Consider the following 22,390-nt stretch of genomic DNA (forward strand, 5'->3'; position numbering starts at 1 on the left):
CCTTCCCTTGTAGAGTGTATAGAGCAATGAGATTAAGGTACACCAAGAATCCCCAAAGTAGGAATGAATACTGCTAAGCAACCTTAAGTGGTAACATTTTATTATCTTGAGAGTTAGTCATGCTTTGTTTTTCATGGCTATCACTTGGGGCAGAGTGTTTCATATTCTAACCCAGGAGCCACCACTCTTTCCCTCTGGTTTTCAGAGATCTTCCCAGCCATATCATAGACATAGCACCAAGTCCCATAGGCCTCAGCATTGGAGATGACCACTCCAATCAAAAAGGAAACAGGAGAGAAAACTGGGAAATTGGAGAGACCAAGTGAATTTTTTTTTGGCTTACATCATAGATAAACAAAATTTAAACCTAACTCTTGATCACTTTTTATCAGAAATAAGTAGATTGAATGATTTAACTCTTTTCTGATATAAATTTCCAATATGATTTTTCTGTGCATTATATCACATTTGTAAAAAAAAGTTCTTTGAGAATCCCAAATTTCTTCAACTCCAGGTGACACCATCTAGCTGAGCTTCAGTTTTCTCACTTTTTGGATGTGGTGATGGACTTGCCATGAAATTGGCATGATCTGTTTGAATCTTTTAGTGTTCATGAAGTGCTTGTTTACTCATTGAGAAAGAAGAGCTAACATCCCCGACATTCCTACAGATGTATTCCTGATCTCTAATTAGATCAGTAGTTAATTTATTTAGTCATCCCTTCTTTCAAAGGAAAAATTTATGGATTTGTTGCCCTGCCAGTCTGCTCTGTGTCCTGTGGAACGTTGAGATTTGCTTTCAAAATATTTCATAGGTGGCTGAATGTTCCACATTCAAGGGAAAGAATATATATTCCAGATATTGACTAATAATTTGAATTACTAACACTAAATAACTTTTCTAAAATTAATACACATCAGTTTTCACATTTAGAGAATACAGAATATTTTTAAATAAAACACACACCAATATTAAAAGTATGCCTTAAATCTCTTCATAGAGAGTGACCTAGAGTTTATTATTTTCATTTATTCAATGATAAAATATAAACTTTTGGGTATATTAAGCCATTTGAATGTATTTGTCAACTCAGATAAATTTTGCCTAGGATATTTCAAAATATTCATGAAAAATGTAATTAAAAGATATGTTACTTTTGATGCAAAAGTTTTTTAATATGCATATTCTTTATTTTTTAAATATTTATTTATTTTATTTGAAAGGCAGAGTTAGAGAGAAAGAGAGAGAGAGAATGAATGAATCTTCCATCCACTGGTTTACTCCCTAAATGGCTGAAATGGCCAGTGTTGGGCTGGTCCAAAGCTAACAGCATGGAGCTACTTCTCTCACATGGGTGCAAGGGCCCAAGGACTTGAGCCATATTGCAGTGATATACCATATCATAAACAGGGAGCTGACAAACAAATGGAGCAGAGGGACAGGAACCAGTGGCCATATGGGATGCTGGTGCCACAGACAGTGGATTAGCTTGCTGAGCCACGGCACCAGCTCCACCAAGAACTATTAGAAGATTCCTCATACATCCCAGTGTAAAATATTCTTATTATTAAATACCCTAAGCAGAAGTATTGTTCTGCTTTAAAAGATATATTTGTTTGTTTGTTTGCTTGAAATGCAAAGAAAAGGAGAGAGAGAGATAGCTTCCATTCTCTGGCTCACTCCCTCATACCCACAGCAGCCAGGTCTCAGACAAAGAGAAACATGAAGCCAGGAACTCCATCTGGGGAGTTCATAGTTGGGGACATCTGCTACTTGCCCAGGTTCACTAACAGGAAGCTGGATGAGGCACAGAGCAGCAGGAACTGAAATCAGCTTTCTGGCATGGAATGCCAGCATCACAAAAGGCAATTTAACTTGCTCTACCACAGTGGTAACCCCTGAAATATAGAGTATAACAGTATTCAGTGCATTAATGTCTAAATGTAAACGCTGTTTAAATGTATCAGAACCCTTCAACCAAATCTTCCTGCCTCTTTACTCCCATGAGATGGTCTAACTTTTGATTTTTTTTTTCAGCAAAAAAAAAAAAAAAAAGAGTATCTTCATGCTTTGCCTCAGTTTTTTTCCTCTCTGTTTAAAACAAATTAATAGAGGGAATTTGAAAGAAAAAGGGGGAAGGAAAACTAGAAATTGGAAGGTATGTTACAACCGAGAAGACAAAATGATTCAATTATGCAAAACATCTAGTTCTACTAGTTTCTTGCAAAGTCGTGCCACTGAGTGTTCCATTCTGCAGGGATCTGTGTGTGAAGGCGGGATCACTGTCTCTCCACAGGCTTCCTCTGTGAAATTTAGCGTTGTGAGCCAGGGGCTTAGCTCTAGGAACTGTCCCAGCAAGAACTATCCTGGCTTTGGCAAGGATGATCTCAGGACTACCTAAAATATTGACTTTATCATGCTTCTTGATGTGATCATAGACACATCGTCCAGATAATAGGCTGGGCTGAAAATTGGATACGGGTTAGTTATTTCAGTTTTGGCTACAAAATTATACAGTTATGAAAATTATTCTGGTCACTGATTTTGCTGTCATTTGCTCATTGGGAAAGTTAATATTTTCATTGGATGTGTTATTTTCTTTAAAAATTGATAAATAGTTCAATGGAGTATCGGATTTTAGTCTTTGTTATTTATGTTTCGTTAAGCGAAAAATGTGGCTCAGTTAAAGCTCAAGATAAGTTTTTCTTAATTTTTCACTACTTTATCTGTTGTCTGGATTTATTCCAAAAGGCCAAATTAAAAAAAAAAATAAAAAATGAATAGGAATAAACAATGAAAAGAAATAATAAGGATGCAAGAAAAAAACTGACCGGAATGATGAGGACCCTCAGTGATAGACAAGAACTGCCCTAATGGGCTGTGCAACGCTCAGCAATGCCTTTGACTTCTCTATTCTTACCATTTGAGTCTGTTAGTTGGCTGATGGATTCAGTGATTTCTAAGTTCTTGTACAGGACTAAATCCTCTCTTTAGGTGTTAGAACAAGCCTAACAACTAAATGGTGATGGAAGCTTATAGATATCTATTGTTTCTAAAACAAATGAATAAGATGTATGACTGCTTTGATGGCAAATATTTGTTCAGGAGGCCTATCTTCAGTTAGACAACATGCCATGTGTTTAAGGACACATGAAGAGAGAAGTTGATGTCGCTAACACCAAGCTGCACAACCAAGAGGCACAGGGATGACTGGAAGGCACTGTACTATTCTGAACCACCAAGAAAAGATTAACTTATATTCAGTAGTATGTAATTGGCTCCAGCAAAAGGCTGAGGCATTTTTGTAAACATGATCACTAGCAGATGTTGAAATAAAAATAATTGTTCTCTGTGATCTTTACCTGAGCATGGTTGTTTTTAATTACAACATGTTATTCCTTGATCATCTCAAGATCTATCAGTCTACCACACATACACTCACTCATACACTTGTACACACAGTGTGTACAACTATAGGGATGCATGAATGAGAAAGTCAGGTGCTTTCATTTCAATTGATAAGTGTATTTGATGGGCATCTGGGTCGTTTCCATGTCTTTGCTACTGTAGATTGTGCTGCTGTAGTTTAGGAGTGCAGTACACTTTCTCATGTGCCGATTTGCTGGGTGATACAGCAGGTCAGTTGTCTTAGCCACTTTTAAGTCTTTTTTACCTACTATAAAATTAGAATGCAATGTCTTTTCTCTAGTGAAGAGCAGTCTGCATTCCCTTACACATATTAGGCTTAAACATTCCTTTTACTGAGAAATGAGGTGTCATATCTTGTTTTTAGGTTCCTTTGTTCATTTTTTCAGTATAAGCAAATCATCTTTTTTAATTGTGACAACTCTCTTCCAAAGTGTATCTGATTCATCTTGTCATCTGTCCCTATAAAATTGTGATGTGAGATTAAGCTGCTACCTGCAGTGCCAGCATCCCATATGCATACTGGTTCAAGTCTTGGCTGCTCTACTTCCAGTCCAGCTTCCTGCCAATGTATCTGGTAAAGTAACGGAGGATGACCCAAGTGCTTGAATCCCTGCACCCTTATGGGAGACATGGATGAGCCTGTTGGTTCCTGGCTTCAGTCTGGCCCAGCCCTCTCTGTTGGCATTTGGAGAGTAAGCCAGCAGATGGAAGATTTTTCTTACTCTGCGTTTCAATAGACATATTTTTACGTAAATAAATGGAATTATCTAGTATTTCTTTAACCTCAGCAAAAACAAGACTGATGGAAGATATTTATTTTTGCCTGTGAAGTTTGCAGTGAAAGCTAAAGCTCTTAGAATAATTATTCAAGAATACTTAAACCATTAAGCCATCACTTGTTTTAAAATAACTTGGAAGAGTAGAAAATGGAAATAGCAATCCTACTAACAATGGACATTTTAAAACAATTTTCTTATCTGTCCATCTTCTGTCATTAGCTACCCTTCCCTTGCTGAGCTCAGTGACAATAAGCTGTGAACGGGCAAGAATAAATAGCTAAAGAGAAAGAGTTTTTTTCTTTAAAGATAAAATGACTAAGAACTCAACAGGATAGGAACAAGGACACTCAACTTTCCAAGTATTTGCTATCCATAGGAGACAAGGAATTGGAACATATTTTAAAGTCCTCAACCTTCAAATCTTGGCATCCCATATGGGTGTCAGTTCATATCCCAGCTCTTCCACTTGTGATCCAGCTCCTTGCTTGTAATCTGAAGAAAGCAGTGGAGGATGGCCCAAAGTCTTGGGAACTTGTGCCCATGTGGGAGGCTAGGCAGAATCTCCTGGCTCCTGGCTTTGGATTGGCTCAGCTCTGGTTGTTACAGCCCTTTGGGGACTGAACTAGTACATAGATCTTTCTGTCTCTTTTTCTCTCGGTATATCTACTTTTCAAATAAAGATGAATAAATCTTAAAAAACATCTCTCTGATAAACCTATAGGACAATGAAAAATCAGCCTACACTTAGAAATGTGAAGAATAATTTTCACTTCACATTTTGGAGTGAATTTTAAATGGTATGAGAATATTTAGCAAGTTTTGTTAGCACTTTTTGAACACTTGTTAAATTTGTTAAATATTAAGTTTTCATTGTCTGATAACTTCTTCTGAATCTAATAATCCAAAATTAAGACAATCTCTCCTAATTTTCAAAAATGTTTTCTTAAGAAAAAAATCTGAAGAAAAGACACACACACACGAAAGGTTCACTTTTCAAATGCCTGTGATAACTGGGTTTGCCCGGCCGAAAGCAAAAAATCCAAAGAACCCCAAATTCAATCAGTGTCCAGTACAGATTATAGGAACCCAAGAAACTGAGCCATCCCAATGGCCCCAGAGTCTGCATTGGTCTCAGTCATTCTGATATGAGAGATGGCCATGCTGACTGGAATCTTAATTGCTAAACCAGATGCCTACCCCTCTCTCCTATTTTATTCTGTATTTAAATTGTATCTCATGCAAAATGTTGAAGCCTAGAGAACATAATTAATCATACCACGTTCTCAAAAACATTTGAGGAAAGATTTTTTCTATACTGTTGGAGAAACTAACTTTATTCTCTTAAAATTAGTACTGTGGTGGTGTCTCTGTGACTTTTATGTTAATACTAATAATCCCTCTCTGTGATGTCAGTGTGTTTTTATTTTAGTAACAATAATTACCTTCCTTGTCAGTGCCAGTATCGATTCCATTTTGCAATTCAATGATCTGTGCAGAATTGACAAAATCAGTTTTGATCTGTCATGTTAACGTCTTTGGGATCTTTGCTTTAAATTTTTATTAGTTGCCTGGAAGCTCCTGTAAGGTAAAAGATAAATATGACATTATAACCATTGCTTTGTTTGTTTTTCAACAAAACTCAAATATTAAAAGAGGTGATGAGCTTCAAATTATGCTACAGAAATCAAATTTGAGCGAGCGTTGGCTTCTACAACCTAAAGTTTCAGATATATTTGTGTGTTGTGGAAGGACTTCTTCCCATTCCCAAGGGCTGTTGTCCTGGAAAGTAAGGCTGGACAAACAGAGTCGAAACGGAGCGTATTCTCTGCGCTGTCTCCTGGGGGAGACCTCACGTGCTCTGTTGTCTGTGAAGGGGGCTGGCAGAAGCAGTGATTGCTGCAGGACACAGGTCAGAGGACCCATCTTCTGAGATTTAAGCAATTCTTTACCCTACTTTGCTCTAAGTTTAGTGGCCGTTCACTGACCGTGCACAGTCATGTGTGGTTAGTAAATAGTGCAACATCTTGTTTCTATTGGAAAGCTCCGTCTATAGGATGCTGGCACACTAATGGTATGGACCAGTTTTGCTGAGGATACAAAGTAGCTTAGTGATTTTATATATTTGTTTGTTTTTGCTGATGGGGTATCTTGCTTTGCTTTAGCTGTGATCATATTGCCAAGGTACTTATCTTGGTATTTTAAATACTTTAATTTGACTTTTTAAAAAAAGCAGTGATATTTGCTATGTGGTGTTTTAAAAAGATCTAGTTAATTCTCTTATAGAACATGTTTTTTTGCAGTGATATCACTGCCAGTCCTTCAACATTAATCAATTTTGCTCTTTGACGTTGATGAAACTCTCCATTTTAATCACAGTAGAATTTGGCAGGTGTCATGTTGAGTGCTGGCAAATGGTTGATCTAAGGCAAGAAGAACAAAGTTTTAGGAAGAAAATAATTCTAGCATTTGCTTAATGATTTGCCCTTTGCAGCAATGGGATCTTATCTGACCACCCACATTCATCTGCTTGCTGACGTGGCTCTTGCCTCAATTCCAGGAACTATTTTCTGCATCTTTTTTAATTTTTTTTCTTTTTGTCTTTTGAGGAACCAAGTGGTCCTTCTTGCTTGTAATGATTCATGTCTCAAAGTGCACAGGGTGTCCCGGAGTCCTACTGTAGTGAGGTGCAGAAACGAGGTGATGGGATGTGTGTGGGGAGGGGGGGGGGGATTAAAGCAAACAACTTCCTTTACACACGCAGAGGTGCCTCATGTGCTCATGTGAACTGACGCTGGGACAGAATGTATTTTAATTCTCCTCTCTTAAAGTTTCAGTCCTTTGTGGGCGGCTTTTGGTGTAGTGTATCAATACAAAAGCAATGCTTAAAAAAAAATACGGATTAGCCATACCGGCTTATGAGTAGTCAAGTAGTGTTTTTTTGTTTTTTTCTGTGAGGCTTTTATACTGCAGAATAAACCTTCTGGAGATGGCTGATGATTAATCAGTTTGAATTAAACGGTTTGGTCTTCCTTGTGTTTCTCAGGATCAGACTTGGATAAACATTCATTGTAAATATGAGAAAGTCCCTCTAGTACTTCACTAGAGTTTGTGAAATCTCGGGGGCTGTGCTTTGATTTGTTTTGGATTCCACTTTCAGAAATTAATTTTAGCCCAGAACATAACATTGCTGGAATAAACTACAGAAAAGAATTTGCTGTGAGGATTATCTGAGGCCTCTTCCTGTAGTTGAACTGCTGATGCACCAAAAGAAGTTTCTTGAAAATCTTAGCTGTAAGCAGAATGTAGCATGCATTCAATAATGTATTGGTCCCAATACAGTAGATTTTAACTCATTTATTTATCTTTTATTGTAAAGTCAGATATACAAAGATGAGAGACAGAGAGGAAGATCTTCTGTCCCATGATTCATTCTGCAAGTGACTGCAACGGCCAGTGCTGAGCCAGTCTGAAGCCAGGAGCCAGGAGCCTTTTCCAGGTCTCCCACGCAGGTGCAGGGTCCCAAGGGTTTGGGCCATCCTCGACTGCTTTCCCAGGCCACCAGCAGGGAGCTGGATGGGAGGCGGGACTGCCAGGGTTAGAACAAGAACCCATCTGGGATCCTGGCATGCATAAGGCGAGAACTTTAGCTGCTACGTTACTGCACCGGACCTTCATTTATTTTTTTTTAAATTGCCTCTTCATTCATGGTTATAGGCAAATCTCTTTTAATACAAGCATTTATCTAAAAAGATATAAATTATGCTAAAAGGAAATTTTTGTTGACATAAAAAGGAACTTTGTTGTGAGATTGAATTCCAAGTTTTCTTTCCAAAATAAGGTATTCAGTGTGGGTGAAGAAGCAGTGTGCCTCTGGAATTCATTGCCGTGACATCATCTTTGAAATCTTCTTGTTCGTCTTTCAGGTTCCCAGAAATTGTGCCTGCGTTCCTGCAGGAGAGCTGGCACCTAGCAACGCAGAGGCGGCCGTGATGCCCTGTTCTGATATGAGGATAACAGGTTACTAGCTGCTGTTTACTGCTTTATACTGCTGTTTCCACATTTACCTTGAGAAGTGGTTTGGGCCTACAGCAACTCACACATGAACCAGACCTGCTGTCAAATCAAAGAAAGAACTGTGTATATTCTATCCAAGGAGAAAAATGTTGGGAGAATTTTGTTTAGTTTTGCTTTTCACAGCAGTGTCAGTTTTAAAGATAACTGCCTTAATTGAGATAGCCTCATCGGAGACAATGTCTTTCTTTTTGAATCCATTTTCATGTGAAATTCTACTTAGTTACATTCTTAGTCATCTTTATGGTAATTACTTTTACTGTGTAGTGGGGAAAACATTCCACTAGAAAAGTGAAATCACAGTTGTAAAAAGTAGCAAAAGTATTTGTGAAAAAACATTAAAAGCACTATGCTAGAGTCAAAATAAATCATCAGTGTCTTGACTAAATATGTAAATTCTACAAATATCTTTGGTGATGTCTTCATTGCAACCCGTGTGGAAAAATATAGTTCAGTTTTCCATTAGGTCTTAAATATCAAATTAGATTTTAAACATGTCAAATTATAGGGTTATCATCACAATATTTTTACTTTGCCCTGACGAATCCTCTGAATTGCTTGGCAGTGCTTTGTGTGACACACATATCCTTCCTCCTGTTGGCAACTGGCTCAGCTTAGTGGGAATCAAGGTTATCAGGGGGAATTTTTGCTAAGAGAGGTATTTAGAATGATTTTGGCTCTGAGAAAAACGCCTTTTTACAATCCTTCTGAGGAACTAAGTCTGAATTCGGCCGGATTGTGGCACTGGTTGTGCCTTTGTGGAAGGTTCTTTCTCCACTTTGCAGGTGTACTGCAGGCAGGGGCCAGGAAGCAAGCATCTCAGTGGGCAGTGGGCCGCCAGTGCTGGAGCGGCCGTGCTCCGAGATGGCCATACACTGCCTCCACACTTCATAAGCTGTGACATTTTAGAACCAAATACATGGCAGTCACTTTGGAAATGTCATTTAATAATTACTAGCATAAGACATACAAGTATACAGGGGTTTTCAGAAAGTTCGAGGAAAATGCAAATTTTGGAGAAACAGTACCTAAGATTTTAGACTTCTTTTTGCTCCCAGAAACATATCATTATTCCATTTTTCATAAACGTTTTAAAGAATCCCTTTTAGTTTCTTTTTAATACCACCACATTCTCAAAAAAGACCAAATAATCATTTTACAAAACTGCTTCTGTTGCTACATTGTTGGAAAGAGACAGGAGTGAAGTTTTTTGGGTTTTTTGTTGTTTTTCTTTGACGTGTCATTCTGTCCTGTTATTTATGATGTTATTCTTTAATGCTCGCTTGACTTCTGCCACCATCCAGTGATGATTAATTTCCTGAGATAGAGTTTTTTCTAGGCTAGTGTTTTTCTGAGCAGAACCTTCCAGACTGACAGCCCGGATACTGTAGGCCTTTATGAATCAGCAGAGCAAGCCTGCCTTCCTGCCAATCCCACCAGCTGTTATCCTGGAGGGACCTCTGAGCAGGTCCGTACAGGCAGCTGTGGCTGGGCTTTTCCTTTTGGGGCCTCTCTGAGGAAACTAGTTAACTGGGTGCCAAGTTCTTTTGGGTGGGACCATGAAGAAAGGCCAAGGGCGATGACATGCTCAGCAAAATGGCACCTCTCCCATGTGATCCCATTTTTATTCCTTATGCTTCAGTTCCTTTAGTTCTGTCACTCTTGCAAAAACTATGGAGAGGAGAAGAGCGTTGTCAGTACTACTCCGTTCTGGAAATGACCATCCACCAAAAACATGCCTCTCTTCTCTACTGTGTTTTGCCCTTGAGTTGCGTGTATCATCACCCACTGGACACTTCCACGTCAGATACTTTAGAGTTTTGTCATCTGGTAAAATGTCCCCCTGCTCTCACAGAGCTCAGGAACATTAGGGAACATTTTAGATGTGAGTGTGAAACTGTGTTTGGAATACCGCTCCTTTGTTGGCAGTGGGTGCCAAAAATGACTGTGTGGGTTTGGTTACCATAAAAAGAAATCTCAGTGAATAAAATGATAACTAGCTGTTTCTGTATAAGAATCGCTCTCATTTTGCATTTTTAAATGTATCAATTGACAAGGATAATCAGAATTTACTTTCAACATACTATTAGAGAATCTTAAAAATGAGTTGAATCTATATGATTATAGAGAAATATTGTAGCCATAATTAACTGCAATACTGTAGACCTTACAGGTCCAAGTAGATGTATTGAGAAATGCCAACTAAAATTGTAGGTTGATACAATAGTACACTTGATGATTTGTAATAATATTGTGAAGTCCAAAGAAACTATTTTCTTAGGTGAAATGATCCAGTTAGTATGAATTGCTTTTAATAATATATCTGTTTTCTCATCTACAAACATTTTCATACATTTTAGCAATAAATACTCAGGATTCTATGCAATGTTTGGAATGGTGAAGGCACTTAGCTAAAAGTGTTACGCCTAACAAAAACAAAAACAATGGAAGTGTTGCTATCAGACCTTAGACTAATTTTGAAAGCCCAGTAATTTTTAAAATGAATTTATTGTCCTTGGTATAAGCAACTTTTAAAACTTTTAAACCCTCCCCAATTCTGCTTACTTTGAAAGAGAAAGACATCCCAAATGCGTGATTAAATAGTAAGAATCCATAAGCTAAAATGTCAGTAAATTCCCCAAGTGACCCATCACTCGTTTCTCTTTCTCACTTAGTTTTTCTCAGAGACTTCTAAAAGGGAAACGATTTTATGGGTCGTGCTTAGTAGAAGGATCTGCATGAAGATGGGAGAGAATATTACATCCTCAGATAATACAGTTTTCTAATCTAATGTAAAAAGGTTCCTCTAAAGCAGGAATAATTTCCATCTCCTAGTAGTATTTGTTTAAGCCTATACTGCAGTGAAAAGTCGGAAGCAGCTGTTCAGAGAAATGTTGAGCAGAATGGTTGCCTACCATTGAAGTCTTTGGTTCAGACCCCACGAATGAAGTTTTTAACAATCCAGGAGAATAGAAACATGGTGCAGGATGTCATGGATTAAATAGAGGCACATCCTACATAGTCTTACCTTAGAAATGTAAAAGGAAAAGATTTTTCTGATTGAACCCACTTGCATGATGGAGCTCATGTATTCATCACTGGAATTAAAATTTTGAATTTTGAAAATCTTCTGGGCAGTAGTTGCTGTTAGAATACTATAGGATGATCCTATGGAATCTTTAGCAAAATTGTTTTTAAATAAAACAGCAAATAGGTAGATAGTGTTTTATTTTCTGATTCACTTTCTTTCCTACAAATAATGTTCTAGATAAGTTTTGCTCTGATAATTCAATATATGCTTTTGAAGTTTATGCAAATCATCATTATCTACTGATCTACTCTCTGTGTTAGTAGAATGTTGCCTTAGGATTTTATTTAGATGTGTTTGTGGATGCTTTGTGCTTACTGAATAACAATTAGATGTATCTACTTTAGGGTGTAGTAGTTTCAACTTTTTGTAAGTCATAAAAATTCTGTTTTTGATAAATTATGTATTTGAAAGGCAGAGTTAGGAGGATGCTTACCTCTACAAATTGACAGAGGTTGTATCTACATGAACCTTAAGTTTTTAGCTAATTAAACACCAAATTCAGCCAAGTGAGATTCAGCATTCTGTTTTTGTCTTGTTACATGCTGGCTGGATTTGACAGGAGCAAGTCTGTCTTGGAACACAGGGAGGTCATCATTTCTTTTCTGAGGGCACTTAGGAAGATCTCTGTGGTGGCATGAAGGCACTTAAATCCAATTGTAAAACTTGCAGCACAGTGAGGTTTAATAGGATGAGTTTGGTGGCCTGTTATTTGTGACAATTACTTTATAGATACACTTTTCTACAGTGCTGTGCTTCATGACTGTCAGAAGTGGGAACTTTTGATTTTAGTTATCTTAGCACAAATATCTTTGGGCTACTGATTTTTCATCCCAAAGTTGTACTGCTCTGTGGACATTTCCGTGTTTTCTTCCTTTCCCATCGCCATCACGGAAGAGTTGTATATGAGGGAGCTGATTTCCCATGGATATAAGAACAGAACAGGAATTTTTTTTATTAATTATTTTGCATTATGTGACAGTTTCATAGGCTCTGGGAATTCGCCCACCCCTCCCCCACCCCTCCCCCCGGTGGATTCCTCCACCTTGATGCAGTATTACAGCAGAACTGGAATTTAAGCTTAGGAATCTGCAGTACAGTGGAGTGATAGCATCGTTTTTGATTACTCAGCATTTTATTCAACTGCTCATGTTGAGAGAAATAAGCCGAATTTACCCAATAAGGTGAAAACTAAAGGCCTTCTGTGACTCCTTGGTTCTACTCCTGTCATTTAGCTAGTGGCAAAAGTTTGGCATATCAAGAGGAAATTTCTGTTTACCATGTGTTTTTCTTCTATACCAATGGATTCACAATATACAGAGGGTGCAGTAGACCTTTCTTGCCTGTATGTAACTGTCACCTGAATGATTTCCACATGGGTACTTAGATGTGTACTTCAGTTTTCTTTAATCACCAGTTTCATAGTTGCACCATAATGTGTTTACATAGTCCTGTATACATATCTGTGTGCACTTAGACAGATACATCTATAAAGACAAATTTACACCAATGGAATATTTGAGCCAAATATGTGAACTATTTTACAGTTGATAAGTACTGCCACCTTTTCTATCAGGGACATATATCAGCTGTCATCATCACTGCTATAATTTAACATTGAGGTCCTCATACTCTTCTTGGTGATGATGATTCTCTTGGATAAACCACGTATTCACTTAAAATCTGGCACTTACCAAACTGTCAAGTCTTCCTAAGTTGTCATCTAAAGACTGCTTATTATAGTTTTCTGTGATGTATATATCCTAAATGAAAATACATTCTGTTAAGTGTTCAAATTTACAGGTACAATGAAAAAAATCACTTTTTTATTATTTACGCAATTAAACTAAGCGGATTGCATGCAAAACTTCTAAGGTGTCTTGATACAGTGATCTTATATTTTGGAAACTAATATGACTTTCAATAATTTTTTCTCTGTGTTATTTCTAGATGACCAGATAAGGGTTACTGGTGTTAGGTAGCACACTCTGCCTCAGTTCCTCCTTGTCCTTGTTTTAGGGCGTGCAGCCCTGGGCACCCTGTCTATTTTGCACTGGAAGTAGGAATCTGTAAATTGTTGTTTTATACACTAATACTGTGGTTCAATGGAGCATTTTTTTTCTGTTTGTGTTGTACCCAGGAAGCGTCAGGACAATCATGCCCTTGAGAACGCTAAACTCTTCAGGTAATTATTTTATTCTTAAACTGTTCCTTTAAAACATTCCCCAGATTTCCTTTGCTTTCCATATTATGAAGACAGGTAGTGATTTTGTTTAGATGTGCTTTGCTGCTTTTCCAAATTTCTGTGATAATCTTTGATTCTTATTACCTTGGTCTAGTGCTAACAATAGCTGGTTTTAAGTTATAAAAACATACCCATATTGTGATATTTAGATACCACATATAAAATGGTCCATATTTTAATGTTTCATGTATTGAATATTGACATATATGCAGTGGTAAATTTATATCTTATATTAATAGGCATTTTATACTTGCTATATATTATAGTACTATATAAATGTTCAACATATAAGTTAAAACCTGGGTAGGAATGGTGTTAATCTTTTTCATCAAGGTTTTGAAAATCTTATGAATGTATAAACAACATCTATAGTTTTCCTGAATGTAGTTTACTATATGAAACTAGGAAATATTTTAAAAGATATCCAAAATTCTGACCTGGAGGCTAATTTTTTTAATGACATAATGCTTAATTTGGAATTAATATGCTGGGGCTGGCACTTGTGGCACACAGATTACGCTTTTGTCTGCAGTGCTAGAGTCCACATAGACGCTGGTTTGAATCCCTGCTGCTCCATTTACTATCCAGCTCCCTGCCAATGTGCCAGGAAAGCAGAGGAGGTTGCCCCAGTCCTTGGCCCTTGTGCCCCTGTGGGAGACCTAGAGGAAGCTCCTGAATCCTGGCTTCTGCCTGGCTCAGTTCTAGCAGTTGTGGCTATTTGAAGCAGCAAAAGGAAGATCTCTCTCCTATTTCTCTCTGTAATTTAGCCTTTTAAATAAATAAAATCTTTTTAGTTGTTAAACTACTACAACGGTCATAAGTAGAATTCTTTGAAGTAAAAAAGCATGCTGATTCTGGATTGGCTATTTAAGGATTGGCTTGAGTTTCTCATTTGATAACTGATGTAATATCTTCGTTCTTTCCTTTTCTGTAGGTCATTGTGTGTTAGTGAAGCTGGCAACTGGACTTTACTCTAGTTGATGGGCAAAATTTCTTCAAGACTATCCATTATCCCAATTTCATCTTAGTAGAATTATTCAAATGTCATAAGATACCTTTATATATTTGCACTTAACCTTTGGACGGACATTTCTACCATGGAGAGAACTGTGTTATAGCCCTGGTCCAAGGACGTCACCATCTAACGCCCGCTGCCTATGGTGTGGCTGTGGAAGTTTCCAAAGAGAAGGAAGGATCAGCAAGTGTGTAGACACCCTGGAACATGGAAGCAGCCAAGCTTTAAAAAAGCACAGCTTTGGAGACACTCCATGCGTCTTCACGGCTTTCCTGTGAACTAGCACTTAAGACCTTGCATGACAAAATGGACACTGGGGACACAGCTCTAGGACAAAACGCTACCTCAAGGTCTGGAGAAACTGATCAAGCAGCAGGTAGATGGAGACAAGAACCACCCGCTGTTATTAAGATGAGCACTTTCGGCAGTCAAGAAGGACAGCGGCAAGCCCAGACCGATCCTGAGCAACATGGAAACACAGCGTCAGCACAGCTGTTCGGTTCTGGGAAGCTAGCCTCGCCTGGCGAAGGGGTGCAGCAAGTCCCAGAGAAGCAGTACCCACCGCCCCACCCGAGTCCTTATGCATGCCAACATTCGCTTCCGTTCCCACAGCACTCATTGCCACAGGGAGTCCTGCACAGCAGCAAGCCCCATCAGAGCCTCGAGGGCCCGCCGTGGCTGTTCCCCGGCCCTTTGCCAGCTGTCGCCTCCGAGGACTTGTTTCCCTTCCCTCTCCACGGCCACAGTGGTGGTTATCCTAGAAAAAAGCTTTCCGGTCTAAACCCTGCCTATAGCCAATACTCCCAGAAAAGTCTCGACCAGGCAGAGGATGCTCACAAGAAAGAGCACAAACCCAAAAAACCCGGCAAGTACATTTGCCCGTACTGCAGCCGGGCCTGTGCCAAACCAAGTGTACTGAAAAAACACATCAGGTCCCACACCGGGGAAAGGCCGTACCCGTGTGTCCCTTGCGGTTTTTCTTTTAAGACAAAGAGCAATTTGTACAAGCACAGAAAGTCGCACGCCCATGCAATTAAGGCGGGATTAGTACCTTTCACAGAGTCAGCTGTATCTAAATTGGACCTAGAGGCTGGTTTTATTGATGTGGAAGCAGAGATACATTCAGATGGAGAGCAGAGCACAGACACAGATGAGGAGAGTTCTCTGTTTGCCGAGGCTTCCGACAAAATGAGTCCCGGCCCACCCATGCCGCTGGATATTGCCGGCAGAGGTGGCTTTCACGGGTCTCTGGAAGAATCGTTGGGAGGGCCAATGAAGGTGCCGATTTTGATTATCCCCAAAAGTGGGCTCTCCCTTCCGAATGAGAGTTCTCAGTACCTCGGCTCTGAGATGCTTCCAAATCCGTCCCTCAGCACGAAGGCCGATGACTCTCACACAGTCAAACAGAAGCTTGCACTGAGATTGTCGGAGAAGAAGGGACACGATTCCGAACCTTCTCTCAACCTTCTGAGCCCGCACAGCAAAGGAAGCACTGATTCCGGTTACTTTTCTCGCTCAGAAAGTGCAGAGCAGCAAATAAGCCCTCCCAACACCAATGCAAAGTCTTACGAGGAAATCATCTTTGGAAAATACTGTCGCCTGAGTCCGAGAAATACCCTCAGTGTTACGCCCGCGAGTCAGGAGCGCACCAGCCTGGGCAGGAGGGGTCTGACAGAACCATTACCTCATGTCAACACCAGGTTAGACATCCAGATGTTTGAGGACCCCGTCTCACAGCTGATCCCCAGCAAGGGCGATGTCGACCCGAGTCAAGCCAGCATCCTGAAATCCGCAAAATTCAACAGTGAGTCCAGACAGCCCCAGACGGTCCCGTCGTCTGTCAGGAATGAAGGAAAACTTTACCCAGGACATTTCCAAGGCAGCAGCTCAGCACTCCTAGAAGCTCCTGTCGACGCTTCCCCTCTCATTAGAAGCAACTCAATGCCAACCTCTTCCGCAACGAATTTAAGTGTCCCTCCTTCTTTGAGAGGCAGCCATTCGTTTGATGAGAGGATGGCTGGGTCGGATGACGTGTTCTACCCGGGAACCGTGGGCATCCCCCCTCAACGCATGCTGCGACGACAAGCAGCCTTCGAGCTGCCTTCGGTCCAGGAGGGGCACTTGGAGGTGGAACACCACAGCAGGGCATCCAAGAGCCTCCCTGGCTCATCCCTGAAGGAAAAGAAGCTGGCTCCTGGGGAGAGAGTTGGGCACGACTATGATGTCAGCCGGAAACCCCATCAGAAGTGGGAAGACTCCGAGCCACCCAAGCAGGGCTACAGGGAGATTTCTAGCATGGGTTCTCTGAAACACGGTGAATACTTCATGGATCCCGTGGTGCCCCTGCAGGCTGGGCCCACCATGTTTGGGACTATGTGTGAAACCAGAAAACGCCGGAAAGAGAAGAGCGTGGGAGACGAGGAGGACACTCCAATGATCTGTAGCGGTGTTGTCAGCACTCCTGTGGCCATGATGACTTTGGATTATGACCCTAAATTGCAGATGCAGGAAGGAGGAAGGGGTGGGTTTGGCCTGGCTGCGCACGAGAACCCTTGTCATGGTCACCCTGAACGTTTTGACCCCAGTCGGCCTCCGCTGCAGTCTGGAAGCTTCTCTCTTGGGTCAGAGGAGTCACCATCAGCCACAGATTCAGACAAGACGTCAGATCTAGGGGGCAGGAAACCCCCCGGTAATGTGATTTCTGTCATCCAGCACACAAATTCCCTGAGCCGGCCCAATTCATTCGAAAGGTCTGAGTCCGCTGAGCTGGCGGTTTGCGCACAGGACAAAGTCCCTTCACCTGAAACGGGTGACAGCGAGGTTTCCGAAGCTCCCGTGAGCCCCGAGTGGGCTGCAGCCAGGGACAGCCTGGACAGTGGGGGCAAGCCTTCCCCAGCACCGCAGGTGCAGCAGGCCTTCCATACACAGCAGCCTCGGCTGGTTCGCCAGCACAACATCCAGGTGCCAGAGATTCGGGTGACTGAGGAGCCGGATAAACCAGAGAAGGAGAAAGAAGCGCAGAATAAAGAGCCAGAGAAGCCAGTGGAAGAGTTCCAGTGGCCCCAGAGGAGCGAGACCCTCTCCCAGCTCCCCGCGGAGAAGCTGCCGCCCAAGAAGAAGCGTCTGCGTCTTGCAGACATGGAGCACTCCTCCGGGGAGTCGAGCTTCGAATCCACAGGCACAGGCCTTTCCCGCAGCCCCAGTCAAGAAAGCAACCTGTCCCACAGCTCCAGTTTCTCCATGTCTTTCGAGAGAGAAGAAGCCATGAAGCTCACGGCACCTCCCAAGCAGGAAGAGTTTGGAAAGCATTCGGAGTTTCTGACTGTCCCTGCCGGTTCCTACTCTCTGTCTGTTCCAGGCCATCACCACCAGAAGGAAATGCGGCGCTGCTCCTCAGAACAGATGCCCTGTCCTCACCCAGCCGAAGTCCCAGAAATTCGCAGCAAATCCTTTGATTATGGAAACCTGTCCCACGCTCCCGGGATAGGGGCGCCGGCCTCCTCCGCGTTGTCACCATCCCGCGAGAGGAAAAAATGCTTTCTGGTGCGGCAAGCCTCCTTCAGCGGCTCCCCTGAAATCGCCCAGGGTGAAGGCAGTGTGGATCCCAGCGTCAAGCAGGAGCAGCTGGAGCAGCTGCAGGCTGGCCTCCGGGCCGCCTGGCACCATGGCCCGTCCTCAGCGCTGCCCCCTCCCCTGCCAGGGGATGACCCTGGGAAGCAAGGGGTGGTTCCTTGTGCCCAATTGAGCTCCGGACCACTCCATCTGGCCCAGCAGCAGATCATGAGCCTGGACAGTCAGGAATCTTTGAGAAATTCTTTGTTACAACCAACGTCCTATATGACAAGCAAACACTTAGCCGAGCAGCCCCCCTTGTTTCCTCATCAAGAGACAATTCCGTTTTCTCCCCTCCAGAATGCTTTGTTTCAATTTCAGTATCCTACTGTGTGTATGGTTCGTTTACCGGCTCAGCAGCCTCCCTGGTGGCAGGCACATTTTCCACCTCCTTTTGCTCCACACCCTCAGAAGAGCTACAGCAAGCCCTCTTTCCAGGCAGAAATCCATTCTAGTTATCCCTTAGAGCACGTTGCTGAGCTCGCGGGCAAGAAAGCCGCTGAGTATGCACCCACGAAAGAGCAAAGCTACCCGTGTTATTCAGGCACATCAGGGCTATTCTCAAAGAACTTTCCTCCTAAATTTCCAGCGGACCAGAGCAGTAAGTCAAGTGAAACTCCTTCCGAACAGATTCTTCAAGAAGATTTTGCCTCACCTGATGCTGGACCTTTGCAATCGTTACCGGGAACGGTGGTTCCTGTTCGGATCCAGACACACGTGCCCTCCTATGGAAGTGTCATGTACACAAGCATTTCTCAGATACTTGGGCAGAACAGCCCTACCATTGTCATATGCAAGGTCGATGAAAATATGACCCAGAGGACACTGGTGACCAACGCAGCCATGCAGGGCATTGGTTTTAACATTGCCCAGGTACTAGGGCAGCATGCCAGCTTGGAAAAATACCCTCTCTGGAAAGTACCCCAGACCTTACCCCTTGGCTTAGAGTCCTCCATCCCCTTATGTTTACCTTCCACTTCTGAGAGTGCTGCCAATCTTGGAGGTAGCAAACGAATGCTTTCTCCTGCAAGCAGCTTGGAGCTCTTCATGGAAACCAAGCAGCAGAAACGGGTCAAAGAAGAGAAGATGTATGGACAGATTGTAGAAGAGCTCAGTGCCGTGGAGCTAACCAACTCAGACATCAAAAAGGACCTCTCCCGCCCCCAGAAACCCCAGCTGGTTCGCCAAGGATGTGCATCTGAGCCAAAGGATGGGCTGCAGTCGGGGTCCTCTTCCTTCTCCTCTCTGTCGCCCTCCTCGTCTCAAGACTATCCAGCCATCAGTGCGTCCACCAGGGAGCCGTTCCCACCCAGCAGGGAGATGCTTCCCAGTTCCAGGACAGCCCCTTCGAGGCGTAAATCCAGTGGGCCTTCAGACAGCAGAGAGTCCTCCGATGAGTTAGATGTCGATGAGACCGCATCGGACATGAGCATGAGCCCTCAGAGCTCGACCTTGCCCATGGGAGACAGTCAGCAGGAAGAGGAGGGGAAGGGCCAGAAGGTGCCGTTCGGCATGCTGGTCCGCATGGCTTCTGGCCCCAGTGGCAACGTGGCAAACTCAACTCTCCTTTTCACAGACGTGGCCGAGTTCCAGCAGATTCTTCAGTTCCCCAGTCTGCGGACAACAACTACTGTGAGCTGGTGCTTCTTGAATTATACAAAACCTAATTTTGTGCAACAGGCCACCTTCCAATCCTCGGTTTATGCTTCATGGTGCATTAGTTCCTGTAACCCAAACCCATCAGGATTGAACACCAAGACCACGCTGGCTCTTCTGCGGTCCAAGCAAAAAATCACCACAGAAATTTATACCCTGGCTGCTATGCATCGGCCAGGCACGGGGAAGCTGACATCCTCAAGTGCTTGGAAGCAGTTTGCTCAGGTAACCAGTGCAGCTTGGGACTGCACTTTGTGCTGTGCCTCTGATTACTGAACAGATTCAGGGAACTGTGAGGTGGGCATGTAGAACTGGGTAAATGCTGGAAAGAAAGGCCAGGAAGGAAGTAGAACTGAACTTGGCAAAAATCAGAGGGCTTTGCCATAGCCATATCAAAAGCACTTCTCACCAAAAGTAATCTCGGTGTATCTCCTTGAAACTATTTTTTCCAGATTATTACCTGTTTCCCTCTGAACAGTCCAAGCCATATATATATATATATATTTAAAATTTAATCTTTAGAATTTAATAATTAGCAGTATTCATGGGAGTAAGCTTTTTGTTATGTCTGTTACCATATTCTCTTTAGTAATAGACAACACAAATTTTTTAAAATTTTCTACTTGACAATATAGAATGTAGTTTTCAGTCTTTATTACCATTGTATGGAGTAAGAACTGAGTGTATTTGTTAAACAAAAATGTTAAATATATTTAGTGGAAACAGTCATTCTTTGGCTTTGTCCCCAGTGTTCCTTATTTTACGTAAGCACCCCATGGCTATTGGCCTGAAGTTCTGGCAATTTTCAACATTATGAAGTGTGGGATATAGGGAATATTGTGTTTTAGAGAAAGCATGGGAAATGATTCTCTCTTTTTGTCCTACAGATGAAACCTGAAACAACCTTTTTATTTGGCAGCAAACTAGAAAGGAAACTAGTAGGAGGTATCTTAAAGGAAAGAGGGAAAGGAGATATGCATGGAGATAAAGATATTGGATCCAAACAAACTGAGCCAATCCGAATTAAAATCTTTGAAGGAGGGTAAGGAAACCTAAGCGCAAATGTGAAAGTCAATGGGTGTCTGCATGGACAACCTGGTCTGTCTTAGTGGATCCCTTTTTGTCATGCTGCTTTTCCAAGTCGGCCTGGTAATAAGTAGACAATGAGTTTCTATCTCTGCTCTTGGAGCTTTCATTTGAATGAAAATGTCCTTAATATGTACAGCTTGAACCTCTGCCTTAAATTGTTACAGCTCAACTCAGTATGAAGTGTACAAAATTGGCACACTGTTGATATTCAAGTTTGTTCATTCTTTGATATTTTTAGTGGGCATTTATGTTGTTTTTGTTCTATGCTTATAAAATCAAAATTGCACAGTCGTACAAACTAATTGATTCGTTGGTTTTCTTTTATTAGTATAAACTTTTTCTTTTATTACTACACTTTTTAATGGAATTCCACCAGTTCCATCAATGTCCATTTCATCCCAGGATCCAAGTCAGGATATCATAACATAATTGAGTCACGAGGCCTTCCCAGTTTCCTCTGTTCTGAAACAGTTTTTTTGTATTTTGGAGTTGCTCTTTAAGTATTGGTTTCAGGTCCATTGAAACTCAAGTAATTAGATTCAATGGTTGTATTATCCAAACAATCAAGAAATTATGTGTAAATATCTTGTTTGAGATTTTGATAGAAATGTATCTACTGTTCAGTCACATATAAAGTTTATGCTTTTCCTTAAAAAAAAAAAAACACTGAAGTACATTAACCACATTTTAGGGATTGCATTGTAACTAGCCTTATCTTTACCAAAAAAAAATCTATAATTTATATAACACAGTCTATAATTTGCATAAACACAAAAATACTTCAATTATAAATGAAGAATAAAGTAGTATTGCCTGTTTGCATATAAAACATTCAATGTTTGGTGAGTTCAGATATTGTTTTCTCACATACTTTACCAGTTTGCAGGTAGATTATTGCTATTGATCCACCCACCCCCCCCCAGATTTTTTTCCCTTGGGATAGGTAGAGTTGTACTCTTAAAACACAGTTGTGTGTGATCATGAAGCTTCTTTCAAATATATACATACATCTCTCATCTTTCAACACAAACAAGAGGAATAGAAATTGTATCTGTCCTCAGAGACTGAAGGGTTCTTGTTACTTGTAGTCTCAGCAGCCTTCTTTTATTGAGGTGCGCCAGATTCGTGAGCTCTTCATGGTCACCCTTAGTGAGGAGCCCATCTCCAGCAGTGATGGACATAGTGAAAACATGTAGATTATTTATTGCTGTGTTTGATGATCCAAAGTGATTGTGTCCATATTTCATTTCTCTATACTTTAATTTTCCCAGGATATGGGCTCTTTCCTGGTCGTTCCTTTATGTATGACCCAATTTTTGCAATGATGGTGACTATGAGACCATCATGATGGTGACTATGTGACCGTTGCATTCTGTTTATGCCATTACAAAACCAAAATGATCACT

At 41.3% G+C, this 22,390-nt stretch overlaps 1 protein-coding gene across 8 annotated transcripts in view; it reads left to right on the forward strand.

The window, feature by feature from the left end:
* The window catches only part of HIVEP2 (HIVEP zinc finger 2), a 191,847-nt gene that overhangs the window by 154,012 nt on the left and 15,445 nt on the right, over positions 1-22,390 (forward strand). For 7 of the 8 annotated variants that reach the window (XM_058669217.1, XM_058669441.1, XM_058669284.1 and 4 more), the window contains 4 exons: positions 8,132-8,225; positions 13,508-13,552; positions 14,547-20,120; positions 20,783-20,937. In XM_058669217.1, coding sequence (XP_058525200.1) covers positions 14,934-20,120; positions 20,783-20,937 — 5,342 coding nt within the window. In that variant the 5' untranslated portion in view covers positions 8,132-8,225; positions 13,508-13,552; positions 14,547-14,933. Of the gene's footprint in view, positions 1-8,129; positions 8,226-13,507; positions 13,553-14,546; positions 20,121-20,782; positions 20,938-22,390 lie in introns of those variants that run through there. The other variant, XM_004587282.3, reaches the window with a different exon arrangement.

This window comes from Ochotona princeps, chromosome 1 (genome assembly GCF_030435755.1).
Source record: "Ochotona princeps isolate mOchPri1 chromosome 1, mOchPri1.hap1, whole genome shotgun sequence".
In the NCBI taxonomy this organism is placed as follows: Eukaryota; Metazoa; Chordata; class Mammalia; order Lagomorpha; family Ochotonidae; genus Ochotona; species Ochotona princeps.